At 43.2% G+C, this 21,781-nt stretch overlaps 1 protein-coding gene across 1 annotated transcript in view; it reads right to left on the bottom strand.

The window, feature by feature from the left end:
• MYO15A (myosin XVA) overlaps positions 1–21,781 on the bottom strand; it is a 102,186-nt gene that overhangs the window by 60,760 nt on the left and 19,645 nt on the right. The window contains exons 2-29 of the mRNA XM_077275460.1: positions 21,665–21,747; positions 21,510–21,573; positions 19,522–19,631; positions 18,730–18,804; positions 18,562–18,652; positions 18,178–18,183; positions 17,520–17,623; positions 17,382–17,445; positions 17,152–17,265; positions 14,489–14,650; positions 13,796–13,909; positions 13,653–13,711; positions 13,432–13,555; positions 12,617–12,712; positions 12,110–12,241; positions 11,722–11,847; positions 11,072–11,149; positions 10,789–10,943; positions 10,461–10,506; positions 8,803–8,927; positions 8,454–8,574; positions 6,545–6,720; positions 5,897–5,981; positions 3,754–3,807; positions 2,524–2,605; positions 2,194–2,324; positions 1,908–2,003; positions 708–943 (exon numbers count right to left, since the gene is read on the bottom strand). Of these exons, the coding sequence (XP_077131575.1) occupies positions 708–943; positions 1,908–2,003; positions 2,194–2,324; positions 2,524–2,605; positions 3,754–3,807; positions 5,897–5,981; positions 6,545–6,720; positions 8,454–8,574; positions 8,803–8,927; positions 10,461–10,506; positions 10,789–10,943; positions 11,072–11,149; positions 11,722–11,847; positions 12,110–12,241; positions 12,617–12,712; positions 13,432–13,555; positions 13,653–13,711; positions 13,796–13,909; positions 14,489–14,650; positions 17,152–17,265; positions 17,382–17,445; positions 17,520–17,623; positions 18,178–18,183; positions 18,562–18,652; positions 18,730–18,804; positions 19,522–19,631; positions 21,510–21,573; positions 21,665–21,747 (2,909 nt within the window). The remainder of the gene's footprint in view (positions 1–707; positions 944–1,907; positions 2,004–2,193; positions 2,325–2,523; positions 2,606–3,753; positions 3,808–5,896; positions 5,982–6,544; positions 6,721–8,453; positions 8,575–8,802; positions 8,928–10,460; positions 10,507–10,788; positions 10,944–11,071; positions 11,150–11,721; positions 11,848–12,109; positions 12,242–12,616; positions 12,713–13,431; positions 13,556–13,652; positions 13,712–13,795; positions 13,910–14,488; positions 14,651–17,151; positions 17,266–17,381; positions 17,446–17,519; positions 17,624–18,177; positions 18,184–18,561; positions 18,653–18,729; positions 18,805–19,521; positions 19,632–21,509; positions 21,574–21,664; positions 21,748–21,781) is intronic.

Here is a 21,781-nt window from a genome sequence, read left to right as displayed (position 1 = left end):
TTCTTTCGTTTACAGCTCGTTGTCTAGGAGACCGACCACCACTGCTATCTAGCTTGTAAGCATTGAGTAGGATTAGGAGATAATGGTGCTCTTCAGTGACCCTGGCTTCAAAACAGTGGTCATAAGTTCAATAGAACAAAAGCTTGTAAGCACTGGGTACGTTCTGCTGTCTGGCAGTGGTGGTCGGTTTCCTAGACAACCAGCTGTAAACAAAAGAAAAGTGTAAATATCTCAAGAACAGCTGAGAATTTTAACAAGCAGTAAATTGCAAAAGTGCTTGTATTTACAAGCTCTATCCGACAACACCTATTGAAGAAAATGGAAATAACCCACTTAAAGGGATTTCCAGGATTAGAAAACATAGAGTTCCTTCTTCCGAAAACAGCGCCACTCCTGTTTACAGCTTGTGAGCGGTACTTCAGCTCCACACTGCTCACTCCAATGGAGCGGCAATTCCAGACACAAACTGTAAATATTAGTGGCGCTGTTTTTAGAATAAGGCAGTCATGCTTTCCTAATCCTGTACAAACTCTCACATAAATAGAAAACGGATGATGTTTATTCAGTACCCGGCTGAACCAACACCATCGGATCCTGGGTCGGAATCAGAAACCACGGGTTTATCACCCATGACTGTCCTTGCTAATATTGGGGCATAACCCAAAAAATTGATCTAGATCTCAATCTGATTTTTCGAACAGTCTTACTTCAGAAGATACTTGTCCAAGTTTGGGGATGGAGCGAAGCTGCTGAGACATGAGGCCAGCAGGTACCAGCCTCGCTCCTCGTTGTTCGGGTTGGTGTTCCTCCAGACTTGATTGGCGATCTGCGCCAGGATCTCATCCCGCAGACCAGTGTTGGACAATCCTTTCTGGATGATGTAATTGCCAAATAATATCTCCTGGGTTCCGTTAAGGAACGGGTCACCCATGAACCTCAACACCTTGGTTATAAGGAGACAAGACATGGATGGTAAAGTACCTGGCAGGTCAGTAAGGTGGGCACCATATCTGTGCTTATGTTATAGTGCCATCTGGTGATCATCTTGCTAGGGAAATAATACATTATTTTTGCATAAAAATGGATGCAGATAGTACTGCCTTCATTTGTTTCCTATTAAATGACATTGGCACAGCTAGTACTAGCTCCTTGTCTCTTACTGTACAAAATACAGCTACAGCTAGTAATGTGTCCCTGTCTCTGCCTGTAAATTATGTAGATACAGCTAGTACTGTGTCCCTGTCTCTACCTGTAAATTATGTAGAAACAGATAGTACTACCTCTTTGTCTCTACATGGAATGATGTTGGTACATGCCGTGTTGCCTCACTTTCTCTTCTCGAGAATTATATAGGTGTACATAGGATTCCCTCACTGTGCCTTTTTGTAAATGAAGCAGACACAGATAGTACTGCCTCCCTGTCTCACACTGACTAATTTATATAAAGAATATCTGGATTGAGGAAAACTTTTCACGGATACAGGAGGCGCTTACTAAATGATGTAGGCACAGATAGTACTGTCACCTTGTCTTACCTACTAAATGATATAAAGGATAGAAAGATGGAGGAAAAGTGTTCACAGGCACTGGAGGCACTTACTAAGTGATGTAGGCACAGATAGTACTGTCACCTTGTCTTACCTACTAAATGATATAAAGGATAGAAAGATGAAGGAAAAGTGTTCACAGGCACTGGAGGCACTTACTAAGTGATGTAGGCACAGATAGTACTGTCACCTTGTCTTACCTACTAAATGATATAAAGGATAGAAAGATGAAGGAAAAGTGTTCACAGGCACTGGAGGCACTTACTAAGTGATGTAGGCACAGATAGTACTGCCTTCCTGTTTCTACAGTCAAATTTACATTTTATATTAAATAATTTGTTTGTGAAATAAAACAATTACCAGTTTGAAGGATGTTACGGCTTGTGGCTTAAGATCATCTTCAACTGGAAGGAGCGAGGTTCCGAGTATCATTGCTAACATCCCAAACAGAGGTTCCTGCAAGAATATGTCAAGATCTTAGAATCTGTTATAGGGCAGAGGAGGACTGAGCAAAAAGAAAACTTGTAAACGTCCATGGTCGTAAAACTGGAGATGGCCTTTAGGACTCTCTGAACCATGCCGATAAAAGGGCCTAGAGATGGATGCCTCCCTCCCCAGTTAAGAACACCATTGTGTCTTATCTTACCCTGAAAAAGACTCGAACGTATTTGAACATGGGGTAGTTGTTGATGTCGAGGGGCAGGGTGAGCTGGGTGAAGGCCTGCACCCTCGGGACGTGAGTCGGCATTACATACTCCAGCATGATGTTCTTCTGAGCTGGAGGGACGAAAAATGAGAAAATTATAGTGATACAGGTCACCTCAGTAGTGCAGCCTCAGGCTTTGGGCCTGTATCTTTGAGTGATTATATCTCAGAATTAATGTGATTTATTAAAAAAAAAAAACACTTTTACCAAGGGGTTTTCTTTAATCAATTTATGGCAACATATAGACTATCTGTGGGTGAGATATTTTACCTGACGCCGTGCGGAGGAGGCCGAACAGCTCTGCCGGGATCTCTAGATGGGTCACATTAAATACTTCTCTCTTAGTCAGCTCCTGGATAGAGAAAATCATGAGAGTTAAAATCTGGAGTTTACTGGTCTCCCCTCACCCTCCACAATCTGATCATTTTAGGGTGAAAGAGGCTGATATACAGCTGCTTCTAATGGAGGCCATACTCATTAGAGGAGTTTTGGCTAATCTTCCAGTTGGACGGGGTGACCATATAATATGTTAGGTGTTCAGCTAAAATTAATTTGCATAAATATTGAGTGAAAAAAAGATTGACCATGCTAAGTTTTAATATGCCTGATCCTTTTGTTTTCCCACAAGGTAAGCGGACACCAGAATTTCTGGCTGCCACTTGCACAGTGCAATTTGTTTGTTGTAAAAGAAAAAAAACACAGTAAATATTAACCCTATAATGACGAATCACAGTAATTTTAGAGCTCTTTAATCCCACGGCATAGTAAATTTATGGCTCCTACAATCTAGCAGGACCACATCGGTGTATGGATGCCCCAGTTAAAATGGAAAAAAACAAAACAAAATTATGATAAACAATATGTTCCCTAGAGATAAAAAATATACATATCTTTATATATATATATATATATATATATATATATATATATATATATATATATATATATATACATACACAGTACATATATAACACATATGGGAAATAAGGTGATTAAAACAAACAAACAAACAATTGTTTCCATATAATGTACATTTTATTACATACACATGACAAAAAGCAAACCCTTCACATATCTACACGGCCGTAATAAGTAACCTGGAGAATTCATTCACATTGTAATTTGATATGAAAAATGAGCAGTGAAAAATATAAACAAAATAAAAACTAAACCAAAAATATTTTTTTTCTACATTTACGTCACAAAAAATTGATATATATTACACAGTAATTTATATGTACCCCAAGCAATGCTAAAGAGATAATACAATTTGTCCGGACTCATCAATGCAAAAAAAAAATATTGGCTGCTCAAAAGAAGACGTGTAAAAAATTAAGAAAAAATAAATAACTGGTCATTAAGGCCTATTGAGGTTTTTTTTAATATGTATTTTTTTTCTGACATTTTTCAAGTGACACAAAAAATAAATAAAAAATATACACATATAAAACATCTGTAATAAATAACACGTGGACTAAAAAGCAACAGGTCGGAGCTCACCTGCTCCGCCTTCCTGCGCTCTTCTTCAGCCAGCCTGCGAGCTTCTGCCTTTATCTGCAAGAATAAGAAATGTTTGCCGCTTGTTACATCTGCACCCCCTTATATTTACAGTACCCATACCTGAAGTAGACCGCCATGATGCCCCGGGTGTGGAGCGAAGTGCACACGCTTCATACTGCCCTGCTCTGCTCCCTGATCTGCACCCGTCACCGCACAGCAGAGATAGGTGTGGTGTCACTGCAGCCCAGGGATTGTCATACTTATTAATAGCCATCAGGACATAAGGAGCTGGAGCACATGGACACTAGTCCCTCCTTAGTCCCTCCTGCATCTGCTTTCCATGTGGCCCCAACTTAAGGGGATTATTCCCATCTTAGCAGGTTGTCCACAGGCTAGGTGATAACTTGCTGCCTGCTGGGAATCCCACCTTCAGGGTCTGAGACCTCTCATTGTCACTCTTTTCATCCACATTCACACCTGCTTTCAAAATCCTGCTGGTTGCCCTTGGAAACAGACTACAGTTAGATCCAGCTGTTGTCATACATGTGACCACATAGCTCTGTCACCCACATTGAAGCAGAATCCTGAGTTAGATTTCAATATGGCCTACTTGCCAACATTTCGCTTAGTGTTTCCAGCAGGAGATCGGAGGCAGGGCGAGAAGCATGGCACTGGATATTTTACACCAATAGCTGCTCTTGTTTCAGGACACGCCCCAACCACACCTCTTCCACGCCCCCTGCGGATGAAGTCCTTCCCACGAGGTTTTTTGGGGAAGATCTGGCATCCAGTTGGGATTTTTGCCAACTCTCCTTTTGTGGAAGCATTCAGGAGGTTCTGGTAGAGTTGGCAAATATGAGATATGGATAAAGGAAATACAATGGAACATTTTAGGCAGATCAAAATGTGTACAAGTATCGGAAAAACAACAAGGGGACATGGGTTGTCCCATTAGGGCATAGAAAGTCTTTAAAGGGGTCGTTCATCTCTGGGGACATTTTTGTTTAAAATTTGTTTCAATAAAGCAGACCTTAAAAAGAGCTTATAAGTCACACATTTTTGTTTACTTGAGTGCACATATTTTGGGCTAAAAAAAATAATTTTTGCAATTGAGTTTAATTAAAAATGCACCTTTTGGCTATTCCAAGCTCTTTATTTCCAGGCATATTCAACTTTGATGTGGCCTGTGGTCATAAATCGGCTGAGAGGAGCTCGCAAAAAGACAAAATATCTGATAGGACAGTGTGAATGAGCTCACTGACTGATTTTCAGTTAACTCATACCCCTTTAATAGCCAAAGAAATAGCGCCACCCACATCTGTGGCTGGTGTGTGTTATTACGGGTCGGCGCAATCTTTCTGGGCCCGGAGTTGTATTTGGTACATTTATATTTGGCATCAGCCTGACCTTACCAGTGTATTTACCCACGCCTGCTCTTCACTCACTGACTCACTTCTATACACATGACCACACTGCGCCCTGACAATGATGCAGAGACGTACACGACTCCCGCTGGACTTTGAGCCCTTGTCAATAATTACGGAAAAATTTGCAAATTTCACTATGGATTTTGTGGAAAATTCCAAGACGTTTCCATAAATTTCACTGTTTGCAATGCAAAATTTTAGACTGTTTCATATATTTTAGTGGATAAAAAACCCATAGAACTTTGTAAAAAATCGAAATAAATTACCATTTTTTGAAGTAGGATGATGTGTCATTTTAATTTTTATTGATAGCATTTTAGGGTATGTACAGATTTTTTTTATTGCATTTTTTTTTGCGGGAGGTAGGTGGTGACAGGAAAATGGTAATTCTGCCATTTTGTCTATGAAGCTTACTGTATGGGTTAATTTAATATTTTCATAAATTTGACTTTACCAAATATATTTTTTTTTTATTATTATTTCCTAATTTTTGCACAATATTGGGAAAAGGGGTGTGATTTAAACTTTTTCTTCTTTTTCAATTTTTTTTTTTTTATTTCCACTTTATTTTTCAGTTCTCCTGGGAAGGTTAAACTTTGAACCATTTGAGCGCTTGTACTCTATAATACAATGCCGCAATATGGTTGGACCGCCACAATAAAACATGTATAGCATATCAAATCCCCTTAAAGTGACTGACAATAATAGCGTCTTACCCTCAGGTATCTCCTTCGATTCACGTACATGTGGACCAGAGCTCGAAATTTCAGCATGCTCTTTCTCCAGTTGTGAAACTTACGCCTTCAAGAAAAAAAAAAAAAAGTTGCATTAATACAAAATACAAAAATACATAAAAAAAATAAATAAATAATAATAATAATAATAATAAAAAATAAACAAAGCAAAATAGATACAAAATATAATATATATATTAAAAAAAAGCAAAATAAATAAACAGTAAATACACAAAATAAGAAGCAGCCTAGTAATGGCATGTTTCACCCTCTTATATGTACTACAGACCCCCAATGTATATGGAAATATAGGGGACGCGTATAGCGAAGATAGGGCTCTAGAGCAATTTTACAGTGGGGCCCCTTCCATGTGTTGGAACATGTCCCCAATTTGAGAGAATAGTCAACTTCCTCACTATTCCCCATTGTAGGATGGGTCCTACCCGATCTGTTCATCTTGCTTTTACCCAACCTAGTCCTAAGCCATGCCCTTTGTCCCAAGGGGCTCTATAGCAGAGGCATGTGTTGCCCCTATGGTATGTACAGCCTTAAATAAATAGGTACAACCCCTTGAAAGCAGAAATCCATTGTATAATTATCTCCCATATAGGTATAGCACAGTTTTTGCACCTTGCCAGGTAGCCACGAGCCAGGGCCTGCAGTTGGATAACCCGGTACCGGAGGGTCCGGTAACGTTTGCGGGTCAGGTAGCCGCGTCCGTAGCGCTGGAGAGTGACGGCCGCCTTGTTCATCAGTTGGTCTCGTTTGCTCTCTAGCTGCTGGTAAAGATTCTCCTTCATAAAGAGCTGAAATGTATAAAAGACAGGACAGAAAATGTATCGTCTGATGATGTGGGCCATTACTATTCCCAGTGCCGCTCCTGCAGTATTATTATAGGAAATTACTACTTCTGTCTTCTTTATGAGTCAATTATCTACAAGAAAACTAATGACGAGGAGCAAGAACCCTAAATACAGCTGTCTACAGATGGGCGCCCTCTGGTGGAGACTCTGGGCTGACTAATATCATCGGTCATGCTGTACGGCTCAATAATAGGTGGGATATTGGCCCGAGAGACCCAGATTTCTTTCTGGAGGAGAATCAATTAATCAACACATCATTTATCCCACAAGGAGCATTGCCTGGACTTAAAAACTCAAGGAAAAAACACAATATCCCTGCAACAATGAGTCCGACATGGCTGTTGTGTAGCCCAAATTTAGGCAGCTTTGTCACATTACATGGCCTCCCCCTGCAATTCTAAAAGATTTTTTTTGTTTTGTAGTAAATAATCTGGATTATAAAGGATCAGTGCTTTCGATAAAAAATAGCTATTTACAAAGTTTTAAAAAGAGGAGGGGCTAGTCAATGAGGAGGGGCTTATAAATGAGGAGGGGCTAATAGGGTAGGCATAGCTAATAGATGAGGGGGAGGGGCTAATAGATGAGGCTGACCAAGTAAATAAGGAGAGGCTAATAGATGAAGAGGAGCTAATAGAGAAGGAGGAGCTAATAAATATAGAGGGGCTTATAAATATGGAGGGCCTTACAGATGAAGAGGGGCTAATAGGTTAGGAGGGGCTAATGGATGAGGAGGGACTAATAAATGATGAGGGGCTAATAGGTTAGGAGAGGCTAATAGATGAGGAGGGACTAATAAATGATGAGGGGCTAATAGGTTAGGCATGGCTAATGGGGCTAATAGATGAGGAGGGGCTAAAAGATGAGAAGGGGCTAATAGATGAGGAGGGGCTAATAGATGAGGAGGGGCTAATAGATGAGGGGCTTATAAAAAAGGAAAAGCTAATAGATGAGGAGGGGCTTATAGATGAGGCTAGGCTAGTAAATGAGGAGGAGCTAATAGATTAGGCAAAATCAATACATGAGAAGGGGCTTATAAACAAGGAGGGGCTAATACACGAGGAGGGGCTAATAGAGGAGGTGGGGCTAATAGATGAGGAGGGGCTAATAGATTAGGAGGGGCTAATACACGAGGAGGGGCTAATAGATGAGGAGGGGCTAATAGATTAGGAGGGGATAATAGAGGGGGAGGGGCTAATAGAGGAGGAGGGGCTAATAGATTAGGAGGGGCTAATAGAGGAGGAGGGGCTAATAGATGAGGAGGGGCTAATAGATTAGGAGGGGCTAATACATGAGGAGGGGCTAATAGATTAGGAGGGGATAATAGAGGAGGAGGGGCTAATAGAGGAGGAGGGGCTAATAGATTAGGAGGGCCTAATAGAGGAGGAGAGGCTAATAGATGAGGAGGGGCTAATAGATTAGGAGGGGCTAATACACGAGGAGGGGCTAATAGATGAGGAGGGGCTAATAGATTAGGAGGGGATAATAGAGGAGGAGGGGCTAATAGATTAGGAGGGGCTAATAGAGGAGGAGGGCTAATAGATGAAATGGAGCTAATACATGATGAAGGGCTAATACATGAGGCGGGCTATAGGGTGTAGAGTCAGCTTCAGCAGATTTAGTCACAGCTCTTACCATCACCAAGTACAATAGGTAGGAAGAGTAACATAAAGCGTCACCTTGCTGACTCCGATGCAGTACATGGTGGGGTGAACGGACGGACATAGCTTCCTTAGCACAGTGACACATATCGGGCCATCGGCACGGATATTGCGTCCGAGGTCCATGACACAGCGATACCTGGAGATGACATCCATATTTACTGTCGCTTGTCTGACACTGGAATCCTCTAATATATTAGCAAAGCTGAAGCTCACCCTCTGTAGGCAAGTGCCCGCTCTGATAGACTACAGAGGTGGCCGGTAATCTATGCAACGAGCAGTAAACTAGAAAATTACTCCATTCTTGAGGGGTTTTACAAAGTTGCATGTTGGGACAACCCCTTTAAATCCTTCAATACCTCCTTACCTACTGAGAAATATATGGAAAGGGATCCGGACAGGGAATCCTTCTTTACGGATCCTGATGGTTTCTAGAATCCCGGAGTACTTCAGCTGACTGATCACAATGTCGGGTTCAAACAGGCAAGGTTCCTAGGAGGGAACAGATCTGTGTGGGAGCCCATATACAGATGACACACTGCAGGTATATATTTCCACTGTACACATGTTACCTTAAAGGGACTACCAGGTTTTAATAGGATAAACCCTCAATGTGTGATTGGTGTGGGCTCAGCTCAGTAGACATTGTAGTATTCAAGCCCTGCCTCACCCCCCACAGAGTGATTGACAGATCTCTTCCAGGATACAAACTCATACATGGAAAGCTATCAATTACTTTGAGTAAGTGGGGAAAGCAGGACTCACAGGCTTTCTCTATGAGTGGGTGGGGAAAGCAGGACTCACAGGCTTTCTCCATGAGTGGGCAGGGAAAGCTGGACTCACAGGCTTTCTCTATGAGTGGGCAGGGAAAGCTGGACTCACAGGCTTTCTCTATGAGTGGGCGGAGAAAGCTGGACTCACAGGCTTTCTCTATGAGTGGGCGGAGAAAGCTGGACTCACAGGCTCTCTCTATGAGAGAGCAGGGGAAGCTGGACTCACAGGCTTTCTCTATGAGTGGGCGGAGAAAGCTGGACTCACAGGCTTTCTCTGTGAGTGGGCAGGGAAAGCAGGACTCACAGGCTTTCTCTATGAGTGGGCGGGGAAAGCAGGACTCACAGGCTTTCTCTATTAGTGGGCGGGGAAAGCAGGACTCACAGGCTTTCTCTATGAGTGGGCGGGGAAAGATGGACTCACAGGCTTTCTCTATGAGTGGGCGGGGAAAGCTGGACTCACAGGCTTTCTCTATGAGTGGGCGGAGAACGCTGGACTCATAGGCTTACTCTATGAGTGAGCAGGGGAAGCTGGAGTCACAGGCTTTCTCTATGAGTAAGCAGGGGAAGCTGGACTCACAGGCATTCTGTGTGAGTGGGCAGGGAAAGCAGGACTCACAGGCTTTCTCTTTTCTCTATGAGTGGGCGGCGAAAGCTGGACTCACAGGTTTTCTCTATGAGTGAGCAGGGAAAGCTAAACTCACAGACTTTCTCTATGGGTGGGAGGAGGAAGAAAGACTCACAGGCTTTTCTCTATGAGTGGGAGGGGCATGCTGGACTCACAGGCTTTATCTATGAGTGGGAGGAGGAAAAAAACAGACTTTATGAGTGTGAATGGTGTGCTGGACTCACAGGCTTTCTGTATGAGTATGAGGAGTAAGCAGGACTCCCAGGCTTTCTCTATGAGTGTGAGGGGTAAGCAGGACTCACAGGCTTTCTCTATGAGTGTCAGGGAAGCAGGACTCCCAGAATTTTGTTATGAGTGGGTGGGTGAAGCAGGACTCACAGGCTTTCTCCATGAGTGGGTGAGGAACCAGAACACACAGATTTTCTCTAAAAGTGAGCGGGTAAAGCAGGACTCCCAGGCTTTCTCTACTGTATGTGTGGGTGGAGGAAGCAGGACCCCCAGGCTTTCTCTACTGTATGTGTGGGTGGAGGAAGCAGGACCCCCAGGCTTTCTTTATGAGTGGGCAGCATTTAAATAGTTTTAAGCAATAATTGGATCATTTATACCAGTGTTTCATATTTCACTCACCTTTTTGCTATTAGGTTTGAGGCACCGAACAAAAAATGGATTGCACCTGTAAAGAAAAGATATATATTTCTTAGAGGGGATTACGATTCACCGGTGACTATAGTGCTCCCTCTATGCTATGGAGAAGCCGAGGTAAAGCTGCTCTACAGTGTGAGGACGGTGCCACATAGCACCTCACATCTCAGCTTCCTGGACAACAAGAGTGACGTGAGACGCAGCAGATGGGAGTAAGAAAACGAGTGTCCGCGAGTCCTGCCCGGTATGTGTAGATGCGAAAACATCGGCGCTGTGGCGGAGAATCCCTTCAGGTGACACCAATGCTTTATACCTCTCCATCTTCTCCACCAGTTCCAGGAGGGATTGCTGGAACTTTGCAGCTACGGTTTGGGCCTTGATCTTCCGCGTGACGGTACTGCTTTTACCCATCATGCTTTTCTGCTGAGCCAGCACCTGAGCGTGGCTGAAAAACAGATTGGCCAGCACCTGAGGGAGCGAAGAAGGTGAAACCCGGGATCAATGGAAATATTCCTATTTTTGTCTCAGTAATTTCCATGAAGACAAGTCACATAATGACCACATTAATGAGAACATCCTCACCCCAATATTCTTACCTTAATTTTACTATTTACGAAGAGGTCCAGGACGTCCTGTCTAACTTGGTCGTAGTTTTTATCCAAGAATTTGTGGACCTGAAATTAGAACATAAGGACACAATTCTAATATATTAAAAAAAGCTATTAAAGAAAAATATGGGACTACGATCCCCACCATGCTACTTCATCATAAACAACATTCAGAGATATAGTTCAGCCACGCTAGTGTATCCAAGCCTGTACTGTGTGATACTGCATTAGTGTATCTAAGCCTGTACTGTGTGATACTGCATCAGTGTATCTAAGCCTGTACTGTGCGATACTGCATCAGTGTATCTAATGATACTACATCAATGTATCTAAGCCCATAATGTGTGATATTGTATTGATGTATCTAAGCCTATCATGTCTGATACTGTCTCTTTGTATCTAATCCTATCATGTCTGATACTGTCTCATATCTAGGTCTACCATATATGACACAGTCTCGGTATATCTAAGCCTTCCATGTATATTTCTGTCCCATGAATTCTAAACCTATCATGTGTGATACCTAATATGTGTATCTAAGCCATGCATCTAAAAAAACCCCCACAAAATATTATTTTTCTATGCTGCAATGCTCCCTGTAGAGCAGCAGGATGCTGAGTGGGTTTAGTGGGACCTACCTGGTACGTAACCTTCCCTGCAAAATGCTTGATCCCGAATTCCGGCAGCGGCATCTTCGGCTTGCAGTACAGCTCGTTTGTGCCGTGGTGGTAGTGACATTTCTGGAGAAAGGTGTGATCTGTGGCCTGAAAAATAAGGGCAAGTGCATTATATAATTGATATTACTAAGTGGTGAGTAATGGTGCAGTGCGGGAGGGTCCGGAGATGGAGGGGCCACGCAGACCAACCCCATTCATTACCATTAAATCCCATTAAGCAGCCAATGAATTGCATCCCATCCCAAATATGGCTTTTTTATGGATCTTTTTTTATGGATCCCTTGCCTTTTTTTTGCTTGGTTTTATGAAAACCAGATAATCCCTTTAAAATGATATTATGCCTCATTACCTGGGGGAATCCGCTCTGGTCATCCAAGATCCGAAGAATCCCATAAGGCTTCTGGGAAATAAGATCTATACAGGACTGGTTATCCACAAAGGAAATTTCCCTCCAGTCGATCTGCTCACGGATGTATTCCTCCTGTAATGGGGATAAATGCCGACAAATGACGTAAACAATTGGGTATTTTTTATGCAATCCACGGAGCACCCCTTTAAAAAAAAAGTTTTCCATCACTTTCTGGATTTTTACATTTGTCCTGAGCGTGCAATGAAAATAATAAATAGCACATAATCACTGATCAGTTCTCTGCGGCTCCTTCTGGGACCCCGTCGGTCTCCTCTCCTGCAGTGGTTATGTGCAGACAACAGGTGGAGAGTAGACAGGTAGGGCACACAGCCAGCGGTGTGAAGGAGCTGCGAGGTACTGATAGCTGGCATGCTCAGGCCATACCTACAATACAAGAATGGGGTGGAAAATCCCTTTAAATGCGAACCCGTCACCTGTCACGCTCACCTGCTCCTCTTTGAACACAATCTTGTTGAAGAAGAACTGCAGATATTCGTTTGCGTAGTTGATGCACAGTTGTTCGAAACTGTTAAAGTTCAGATCCTGTGGGTTAATTAAAGGACGGGATTATTGTAGGACAGGAGCAATAATGCAGGAAGCAAGGACCACAGTGGTCCTGGACTCTTAACATGGATTCTAGGGGGAAGAGAATCATTAGTATAAAACTTCCCAACGGAATGTACGAGGCATTCACAAGTCTATGGTGCAACAACCAAGATGGCTACGGATCAGGAATTATTTGGGGTATGTCATACTTGTCAATTCGGATCAAGAAGAAACATCCTGACACCTGGAAAAGTTGGCAAATATCCTGGGCACTGCCAAACACTCCAGAAAACACTTCCAAAAGGTTCCTGCTTAGAAGCTGTGTCTGACAATATTTTTCAACAGCGCGTAGGACAATGCGGATCTCGAAGGAGGGAGACTTGCAATAAATTGTCAATAGTAGTTGTATGAACGTTTGATGACTTATTCCTAACGACTCTCCGTATACATGCGTGCTCGAGCGTGCACGTGTTCTCAGAAAGAAGATGGGAATGAGCCACAGCGAAACATCTCCTCTGTCCCTTGAGAACAACAGATCAGGCATGTTGACATCCAGCATGCCCAATCCTTTTTTTTAGGATTTCTAATTGGCCAAATGTGCTCATGTATATAGTGCCAAAATGTGTACATTACCCTAAGACAGGAGGATGGCTGTCGTGCAAAAACGGAAACACAGAGATGAATAAATCAGGCAAAATACTGAGCAAATCCATTACCTCAAAGCCATAAATGTCCAGTATGGCAATGGACAGGGCGTCCTGTTTGGGGTAGACCAGCTTGTTAATTCTATCTGTCAGCCAGCTGAAGAGCAGGGAGTATAAAATCTTGGCAATTGCATCTCTGTAATAAATAATACAATTTTCTGACCAATGTCCAGATTATCTCTCCGTCCTAACGGGGTTTCTCATTGACAGTCTTGCCGTAAATTTCTTCCCACCTGGCATCAACAGCACTTTCCACCGTCAGGGGGGTGAAGATCTTCTCTCTCATAGTTTCCTGCCAAAAAAAATCAAGCACGTGAGTCGGATCCGTCTCTTTATTGTGGGATTTATCCCGATTGAGTATCCCGATGATACTTACAGTCACTTTGTATGTGATGGCTTTCTGGAGACCCTCGTGGGAGATCTGTAGAAGTTCGGACACCACTCGTATCTCGCTTGCACTCACAACTGAAGCCACCTCCTGGGATTCAGTCTGGAAGAAAGTAATGGAATATAAATTGTGTGCTCCGTAATCCCATGGATCTACAGATTAGCCCCTCATGGATTAGCACTACTGGTGGTGGTAGAGTAGCCCGATCTGCTCCACAAAGGGTCACCTCTTCAGATTCTGCTCAGTAGGTACGGCCGGAGACCACCGGTTAATATGGCTCCGAGGGACGTCCCAGAATCAGCGTGGAATTCCAAAAAATAAGCAAAAATTATTTTTTCTCCGAGGGTACAAAAAAAAAAAAGTCACGATCTCTTGTGCACATCTGCGGTGTGAATCTATTTTATACCTATCCCTCGTCCGGATTTGTGGCACATCCAATTGTGTCAGTTCCGGATCCTTTAATTATTTCGCTAACTTTGACTCCGTCTGGAACCAATACTGGGCCATTTTTGCATGGTCAAAATTCATATTTTTTTGCGTCATTCCGGAAAACAATTTGCACATAATAATGAATATTATGCAGATTTTGAACTGAAAATCGGATTAGCTAAATGGAATGACAATAAAGCTACTCCACGTGCAAATCTGCAAGCAAATCTTACTTGATTTATTGGTTCTTACCTCATATTTCTCAAAATAGACATTCCCCAAGTGCAGGATAGAAGAGAGAATTCGAAAGATGCTGTCCTGATCCTCTGTGGTGAAGCTGAGCGATTCCATGGCATTCAGGAGTCTCCGGAAATCCTCGGCGTCACTTTTAGAGGGAATCTCACAGTTACCTCCCTAAATATGGAGACAGTCAATCATTGTCATGTCTAACTACAAACAGGCATGTGAATATTCTCCTACATGATCGGATTCTTATTTTTGACCGTAGGGGGCAGTATTGTATAAATAATATTGTTCAGATAGTAACATCAAGTTCACCCCCTTTAATGACCTCCATTTAGGGTAATGAAAAACAAAAACGTTTGTCTCACACGTGGAAAAAAAATGTCTTACCCCACAAATTATCTTTAGTTTTTATTTAAAAAAAAATTACGTCATTGGTTTTGCAATTATATCCTTTTATAGTGGGGCTGCTGCTCTTACTGTAGAGAACCCTTTCCCCAAAATAATAATGGTCGCCGTATACCATATAGACCATAAATGCACGCAGTGAAAAGAGCACGAACACAAAACCATGCATGAAGAAGAATATAATCCATACATTATTATCAGTACAACATAAAACAGACACCAAGATGGCTAACCTATCATTATTGATCTGTCCTGGTTCTCTGCTGGACGGCCCGTCTCCTACCATGGTAATGAAAGTCATTTAAACTCGGCGAAGGTGAAAGGATCGCCTGAGTATGCCGGTAGTGGGCTTCCTGCTGCTACATCACACACTATTCCTTTACGCAGTGCTGCTCTTCTGTGTCTCCAATCTTATGTTATGTTCTCCTTTGTCAGCCAGCGCTGTTCCGGCTCTGCTACATCAGCCAATGCTTTGCCTCCTCTGCTACATCAGTAATTGATGTTTCAGTTCTACTAGTTCAGTCATCACTGATTCAGCTCTGCTACATCGGTCATTGCTATTCCATGTCTGCCATTTCGGTCATTGATTTGCTAGCTCTGCAACATCAGTCATTGCCGTTCAAGCTCTGCTACATCAGTCATTGCTGTTCAAGCTCTGCTACATCAGTCACTGCTGTCCCAGCTCTGCTACATCATACATTTATTCATCCCTGCTACGTCAGTCATCGCTATTCTAGCTCTTCTACTTCAGTCATTGCCGTTTCAGCTCTGCTGCATTAGTCACTGCTGTTCCAGCTCTTCCACATCAGTCATCGCTGTTCCAGCTCTGTTACATCAGTCATTGCGGCTCAGCTCTGATATATCAGTCATTAATGTTACAGCTCTGCTGCATCAGTTATTCCTGTTTCAGCTCTGCTGCATCAGTTATTGCTGTTTCAGCTCTGCTGCACCAGTCATTGTTGTTTCAGCTCTGCTGCATCAGTCATTGCTGTTCCAGCTCTGCCACATCAGTCATTGCTGATCCAGCTCTGCTGCATCAGTTATTGCTGTTTCAGCTCTACTACATCAGTCATCAATGTTCCAGCTCTGATATATCATTCATCAATGTTCCAGCTCTGCTGCATCAGTCATTGCTGTTCCAGCTCTTCCACATCAGTCATTGCTGTTACAGCTCTGCTGCATCAGTCATCAATGTTCCAGCTCTGATATATCAGTCATCAATGTTCCAGCTCTGCTGCATCAGTCATTGCTGTTCCAGCTCTGCTGCATCAGTTGTTGCTGTTTCAGCTCTGCTGCATCAGTTGTTGCTGTTTCAGCTCTGCTGCATCAGTCATTGCTGTTTCAGCTCTGCTGCATCAGTTATTGCTGTTTCAGCTCTGCTGCATCAGTCGTTGCTGTTTCAGCTCTGCTACATCAGTCATCACTGTTCCAGCTCTTCTATACCAGATCAGCATCTCCTCCTCCTCTACAGCCTGTAACACAATCAACACCATTTCATGCCGACTTAATAGTTTTGCTGAACAGGCACCACCTTTTCAATCTGCTCAGGAACTGATCATCCAGAACAGGTGCTTCCAGGATCTACCTCACCAGGTAAGACATAACACCAATCCTTAGGGAATGCGACACCTGACAACCCTGCTGACTAGAAGGTCCAGCAATGTCCATAAATAAACATTGTACAGGGGCAGAACATCGTGGATCAGTACACCATGTAGTGGCCGTTCTCGGGTACTGCAGCTCTGCTCCTATTGAAGTGAATGGGGTACCAGGATCCTGCCACTACACAGGGTATAAGTCAGTGACAAAACTTCCTGAGGTGTAAAGGGGCATTCCCAACATCCATAAATGGCTGATAGATGCGAATCCCACCTATGTGGAGAACAGGGGTCTCTCGCCCTTGTGACATGGATATTTGCTGCCACATCTGGGCATTGTCACATCTACCATAGAAGCTTGGGAAAGGTCCACATCTCTGGACCAAAACATCGCCAAATGGACAATTAAATCGCACGTGATTTGATCTAACCGGTGATCTGCTTCCATTTTTTTGGATATAAGGTTTGGTATGTACCTGGGAAGCTTTTGAACCCTACAAATATTTTTATGTGCTGCTTTTTATTCTTTTTTCTTACCATAGAAGTAACTAGAGAGAGAGGTGCACAAGGAAACACACCGTGGAGTAGAGTTTTTGTTAGGCAGCAGCCATAACCTTTAATGTCTGGGGTCACTTTCTATCAGCCCGGACCCCCAGGATACTGTACCTGATTCAGGTAGTAATACGTTTCAGCATCCTGAAGGTAAAACGCCTGCTTCTGTTGAGAGGGCAGACCAGCCAACATCTCATAGAAAATGTGGTAATTCCTCTCATTTTTGGCCTGAAAATAACCCATAAAAAAAAGGATCAAAATAAGTTGCATGTAATGGTTGGGGCCCCGGGACAAGGGCCCTGGATCCTCACTAATGGCAGCAGGCTGCAGCAGGGGTGACTTACCTGAAATACGATTCTGGATTTTTCAAGCAGGTATTGGGATGTTATGGCACCGCATATCACACCCCTGCAGGAGAGGCACCATGTCAGTGTACGGGACAATGAATATGCTGGATGGCATCCCGCCCGTGTAATACTCACTCTTCCAGATAAATCTCCACAAATTTTCCAAACCGGCTGGAATTATCATTCCGGACTGTTTTGGCATTTCCGAAAGATTCCAGCAGAGGCGTCGCCTCTAAGATCTGCGCAGCGAAAGAGAGAAATGAGATAGATAGATAGATAGATAGATAGATAGATAGATAGATAGATAGATAGATAGATAGATAGATAGATAGATAGATAGATAGAAAAGGCAAGACAGAGATAATATATACTGTAGATCTATAGATAATATATAGAAAATAGATAGATGATAAACAGATAGGTAGACATGAAATGGAAGAGGAGATATGAGATAGATGAAGAGAAATATAAATATTAGATAGTTATGATTTGGATGGATGGAGAAAGATGGAAGATAGATAGATAGATAGATAGATAGATAGATAGATAGATAGATAGATAGATAGATAGATAGAAAAGGCAAGAGATAGATAATAGATAGATCTATAGATAAATAGATAATAGATAAATAGATTTTAGATAGATAATAGATAGATTAATAGATAGGTTAATAGATATATAGATAATAGATAGATAATAGATAAATAGATTTTAGATAGATAATAGATAGATAAAAAGGCAAGAGATAGATAAATAATAGATACATAACAATTGAGTATATAACATGCAGTACCTCTATCTGTGAAATCCAGTAAATTATGGATGCAAAATGGAGTAGGATGCGATTAGATGATCAGATATTAATAATAACGATATAATAATACATATCTCTATTTTTGCACATTAATAACCACCTGTTCTTCTTGGGCAGCTGAGGATGGAGGTTACACATATTCTTATTACACAGGGCTTATATTGGTCCATACAAGCTCTGGGGTCTGATCTATTACTGACAAGTCATAGATAATACTGGAAACCTTGTGAATTCGAGAAATAATAACCTGGCGACAGGAAGAAGGGTCCTCCAGCATATGGGGGTCAGAGGGTAATAACGTCCCCGTACACTCGGCAATGATGCGAGTTAGTGCTGATAATTGGTATTATTTTGATTTCTCACCTGGCTTGTCACTCCGCGCCTCTGATTCACCGCCACCAGGTAACGCAGGACCAGCTTAGTGGCTTCTGTTTTACCAGATCCGCTCTCACCGCTAATGATAATAAATTAATTATACAATAATAAAAGAACTCACATAATAAGACGCCTTCACGGTAAATCTCCACTCACCTAATGATAATACACTGGTTGTGTTTGGCATCCATCAGTTTGGTGTAGGCTACGTTTGCAATTGCAAAAAGGTGACTGAGAAAAACAAAACAAAAAAAACTACTTTCCAGTAACTTGGTCATCAATCAATCAAGAGATTTCAGTTTATCGTGATCCCCTACGTAGTCATAGAGGTACATGATGCAGGTGTGACTGTCTGCAGCCACTAGCGCCAATCTTACTGCACAGTATACAGCAGTATACAGCAAGCGCCCTCTAGTGGTGGCCGCAAATATACATCGTTTTATCATTTAATTGGATTGAGAGCTCAGTAACAGAATTGTCCTATTGATTATATCATTAATATATGAAATATATATATCCATGCATACATAATACATGAATGCAAGATCATAGTAAGGCAACACATAGGTCTGCAGAGGGACTGTGTACACAGAACGGTATGAAGTTTCTCATAGAAATCAGTGTCAAAGTTACATCATATTGTCTTTTACAGATATTGGAACAATCAAAATGTTCTAAAAAAAAGTATAAAATATACTGTAAAAAAAATAAGAAATGTTTATATTATTAATTTCAGGGACTATTGTTGAGGTGTTGATGAAAAATTCTGCAGTAAATTTTGCTTGTCTGGATATTTGGGCTCCTATTCACAGCCCATAAACAGCACAGGCAAAGCCAACGTGGCACAGAAGAAATCTGCCGCTCATGTTGCTACAAATGGCATCTGATTGCAGCACTCATCTATAGGACGACGCACAAGATCAGAGATGAGGAGTATTGATTACTTACGGGGCAGTTTCCCCCAAGGCTTTCCCTTCGTAATACAAGACATGGTCCGTCCCATAAATATTCAGCAGCCTGTACGGGTTTAATGACAGGAGGATGCTACCGATGTAGGTCTAAGAAAGAAGGAAAAGAGGCTCATTACTATCTTCTTCAAGAAAACTTTAAAGGGCTGTAAACAAGGCGGAAAACAAAGCTGTAAACCAACTATCACCCATCTACAGGACAGGTGACAACTTATTGATCTACTGGTATCAGTACTGATCGCCAGAATGGGGGTCTTTTACTCCATTAGAATGGAACAGCATTGCTCCTGCCTGACCACCGCTCTATTCATTCATTATGGGTTTGCTGAGCGTCTCTTTCTAGCAGCCCCATAGAGAATTGTTACACACTTGTCCCGGTTCTGGGCTCTGCTCCCTTTACCCCGGTCCACTAAACCTTCTTGGCCTTTCTTTGCAGGTGGCCCGCCATGCTCCCATGTGATCATCTACCTAGGCTTATGTAAGGCCTTCTCTTTTTGTGGTGGATCACTACCTGCTCAGTGACTGCAGTTTCTAGGACCTCATCTAACGCCCTGCGGTCTCCACAACCTCTGCTACCTGTCTGCGGTTTCCAGGTCCTCTGCTACCTGACTACAGTCTCCAGGTCCTCTGCTACCTGTCTGCAGTCTCCAGGTCCTCTGCTACCTGTCTACACTCTTCAGGTCCTCTGCTACCTGTCTGCAGTCTCCAGGTCCTCTGCTACCTGTCTGCAGTCTCCAGGTCCTCTGCTACCTGTCTGCAGTCTCCAGGTCCTCTGCTACCTGTCTACAGTCTCCATGTCCTCTGCTACCTGTCTGCAGTCTCAATGTCCTCTGATTTTTGTCTACATTCTCCAGGTCCTCTGCTTCCTGTCTACAGTCTTCAGGTCCTCTGCTACCTGTCTACAGTCTCCATGTCCTCTGCTACCTGTCTGCAGTCTCAATGTCCTCTGCTTTTTGTCTACAGTCTCCAGGTCCTCTGCTACCTGTATACAGTCTCCAGGACCTCTGCTACCTGTCTGCAGTCTCCAGGTCCTCTGCTACCTGTATACAATCTCCAGGACCTCTGCTACCTGTCTGCAGTTTCCATGACCTCTGCTACCTGTCTGCGGTTTCCAGGACCTCTGCTACCTGTATACAATCTCCAGGACCTCTGCTACCTGTCTGCAGTTTCCATGACCTCTGCTACCTGTCTGCGGTCTACAGAACCTCTGCTACCTGTCTGCAGTCTCCAGGTCCTCTGCTATCTGTCTGCATTCTCCAGGACCTCTGCTACGTGTCTGCAGTTTCCAGGACCTCTGCTACCTGTCCGCAGTTTCCAGGACCTCTGCTACCTGTCTTCGGTTTCCAGGACCTCTGCTACCTGTCTGCGGTCTACAGAACCTCTGCTACCTGTCTGCAGTCTCCAGGTCCTCTGCTATCTGTCTGCATTCTCCAGGACCTCTGCTACGTGTCTGCAGTTTCCAGGACCTCTGCTACCTGTCCGCAGTTTCCAGGACCTCTGCTACCTGTCTGAGTTTTCCAGGACCTCTGCTACCTGTCTTCGGTTTCCAGGACCTCTGCTACCTGTCTGCGGTCTACAGGACCTCTGCTACCTGTCTGCGGTCTACAGAACCTGTGCTACCTGTCTGCGGTCTCTAGGCTCTCAGCTACCTGTTCCCGCACTCCTGTCTGTGATCTCATGTACCTCAGCTCCCTGATTTCCACGTGCCTTAACTGCCTCCTGCACGGACGTCCGTGGCCATTGTGCCCACCTGGACCTTGGGCTTTGAGGATCCATCTCACCTGGTGAGCCTAAATAGAATGAATGGAGTGACAATCAGGTGGAATAACATAAATAAAAGTCCGCCATTCTGCAGCCCGAGCTGGCGCCCACCGATCAGGCACCGATCATTAAGTTATCACCTATCATCCTGTGGATAGTTGATTCCCCAGAGAACCCCTCTAGAATCGCAGAGGACGCCATACTCACATATATCAGCTCTCGCTCAAACCTTTTTCTCAGATTTTGGAGGACCGATGCTTCCTGTAGGTCCCTGCAAAATGACAATGGAAACATCACACCCAATATACAATGTCACACGCAGAAAGTAACTTTGCACAAATCCATCATATGATGATACTCACTCCAGCTGCGTCAGGTCCTGCACCCCACTCTCATCCTGCCCTTGGCTCGGCCCCGTATTCAGAGGGCTCCTCATGCTTTGCATCTTGGGTAAACCAACAAAAATGTCAGAAAATTAC

The sequence above is a fragment of the Ranitomeya variabilis genome, chromosome 7, assembly GCF_051348905.1.
Source record: "Ranitomeya variabilis isolate aRanVar5 chromosome 7, aRanVar5.hap1, whole genome shotgun sequence".
In the NCBI taxonomy this organism is placed as follows: Eukaryota; Metazoa; Chordata; class Amphibia; order Anura; family Dendrobatidae; genus Ranitomeya; species Ranitomeya variabilis.
This window is presented reverse-complemented; position numbering and strand designations above follow the sequence as displayed.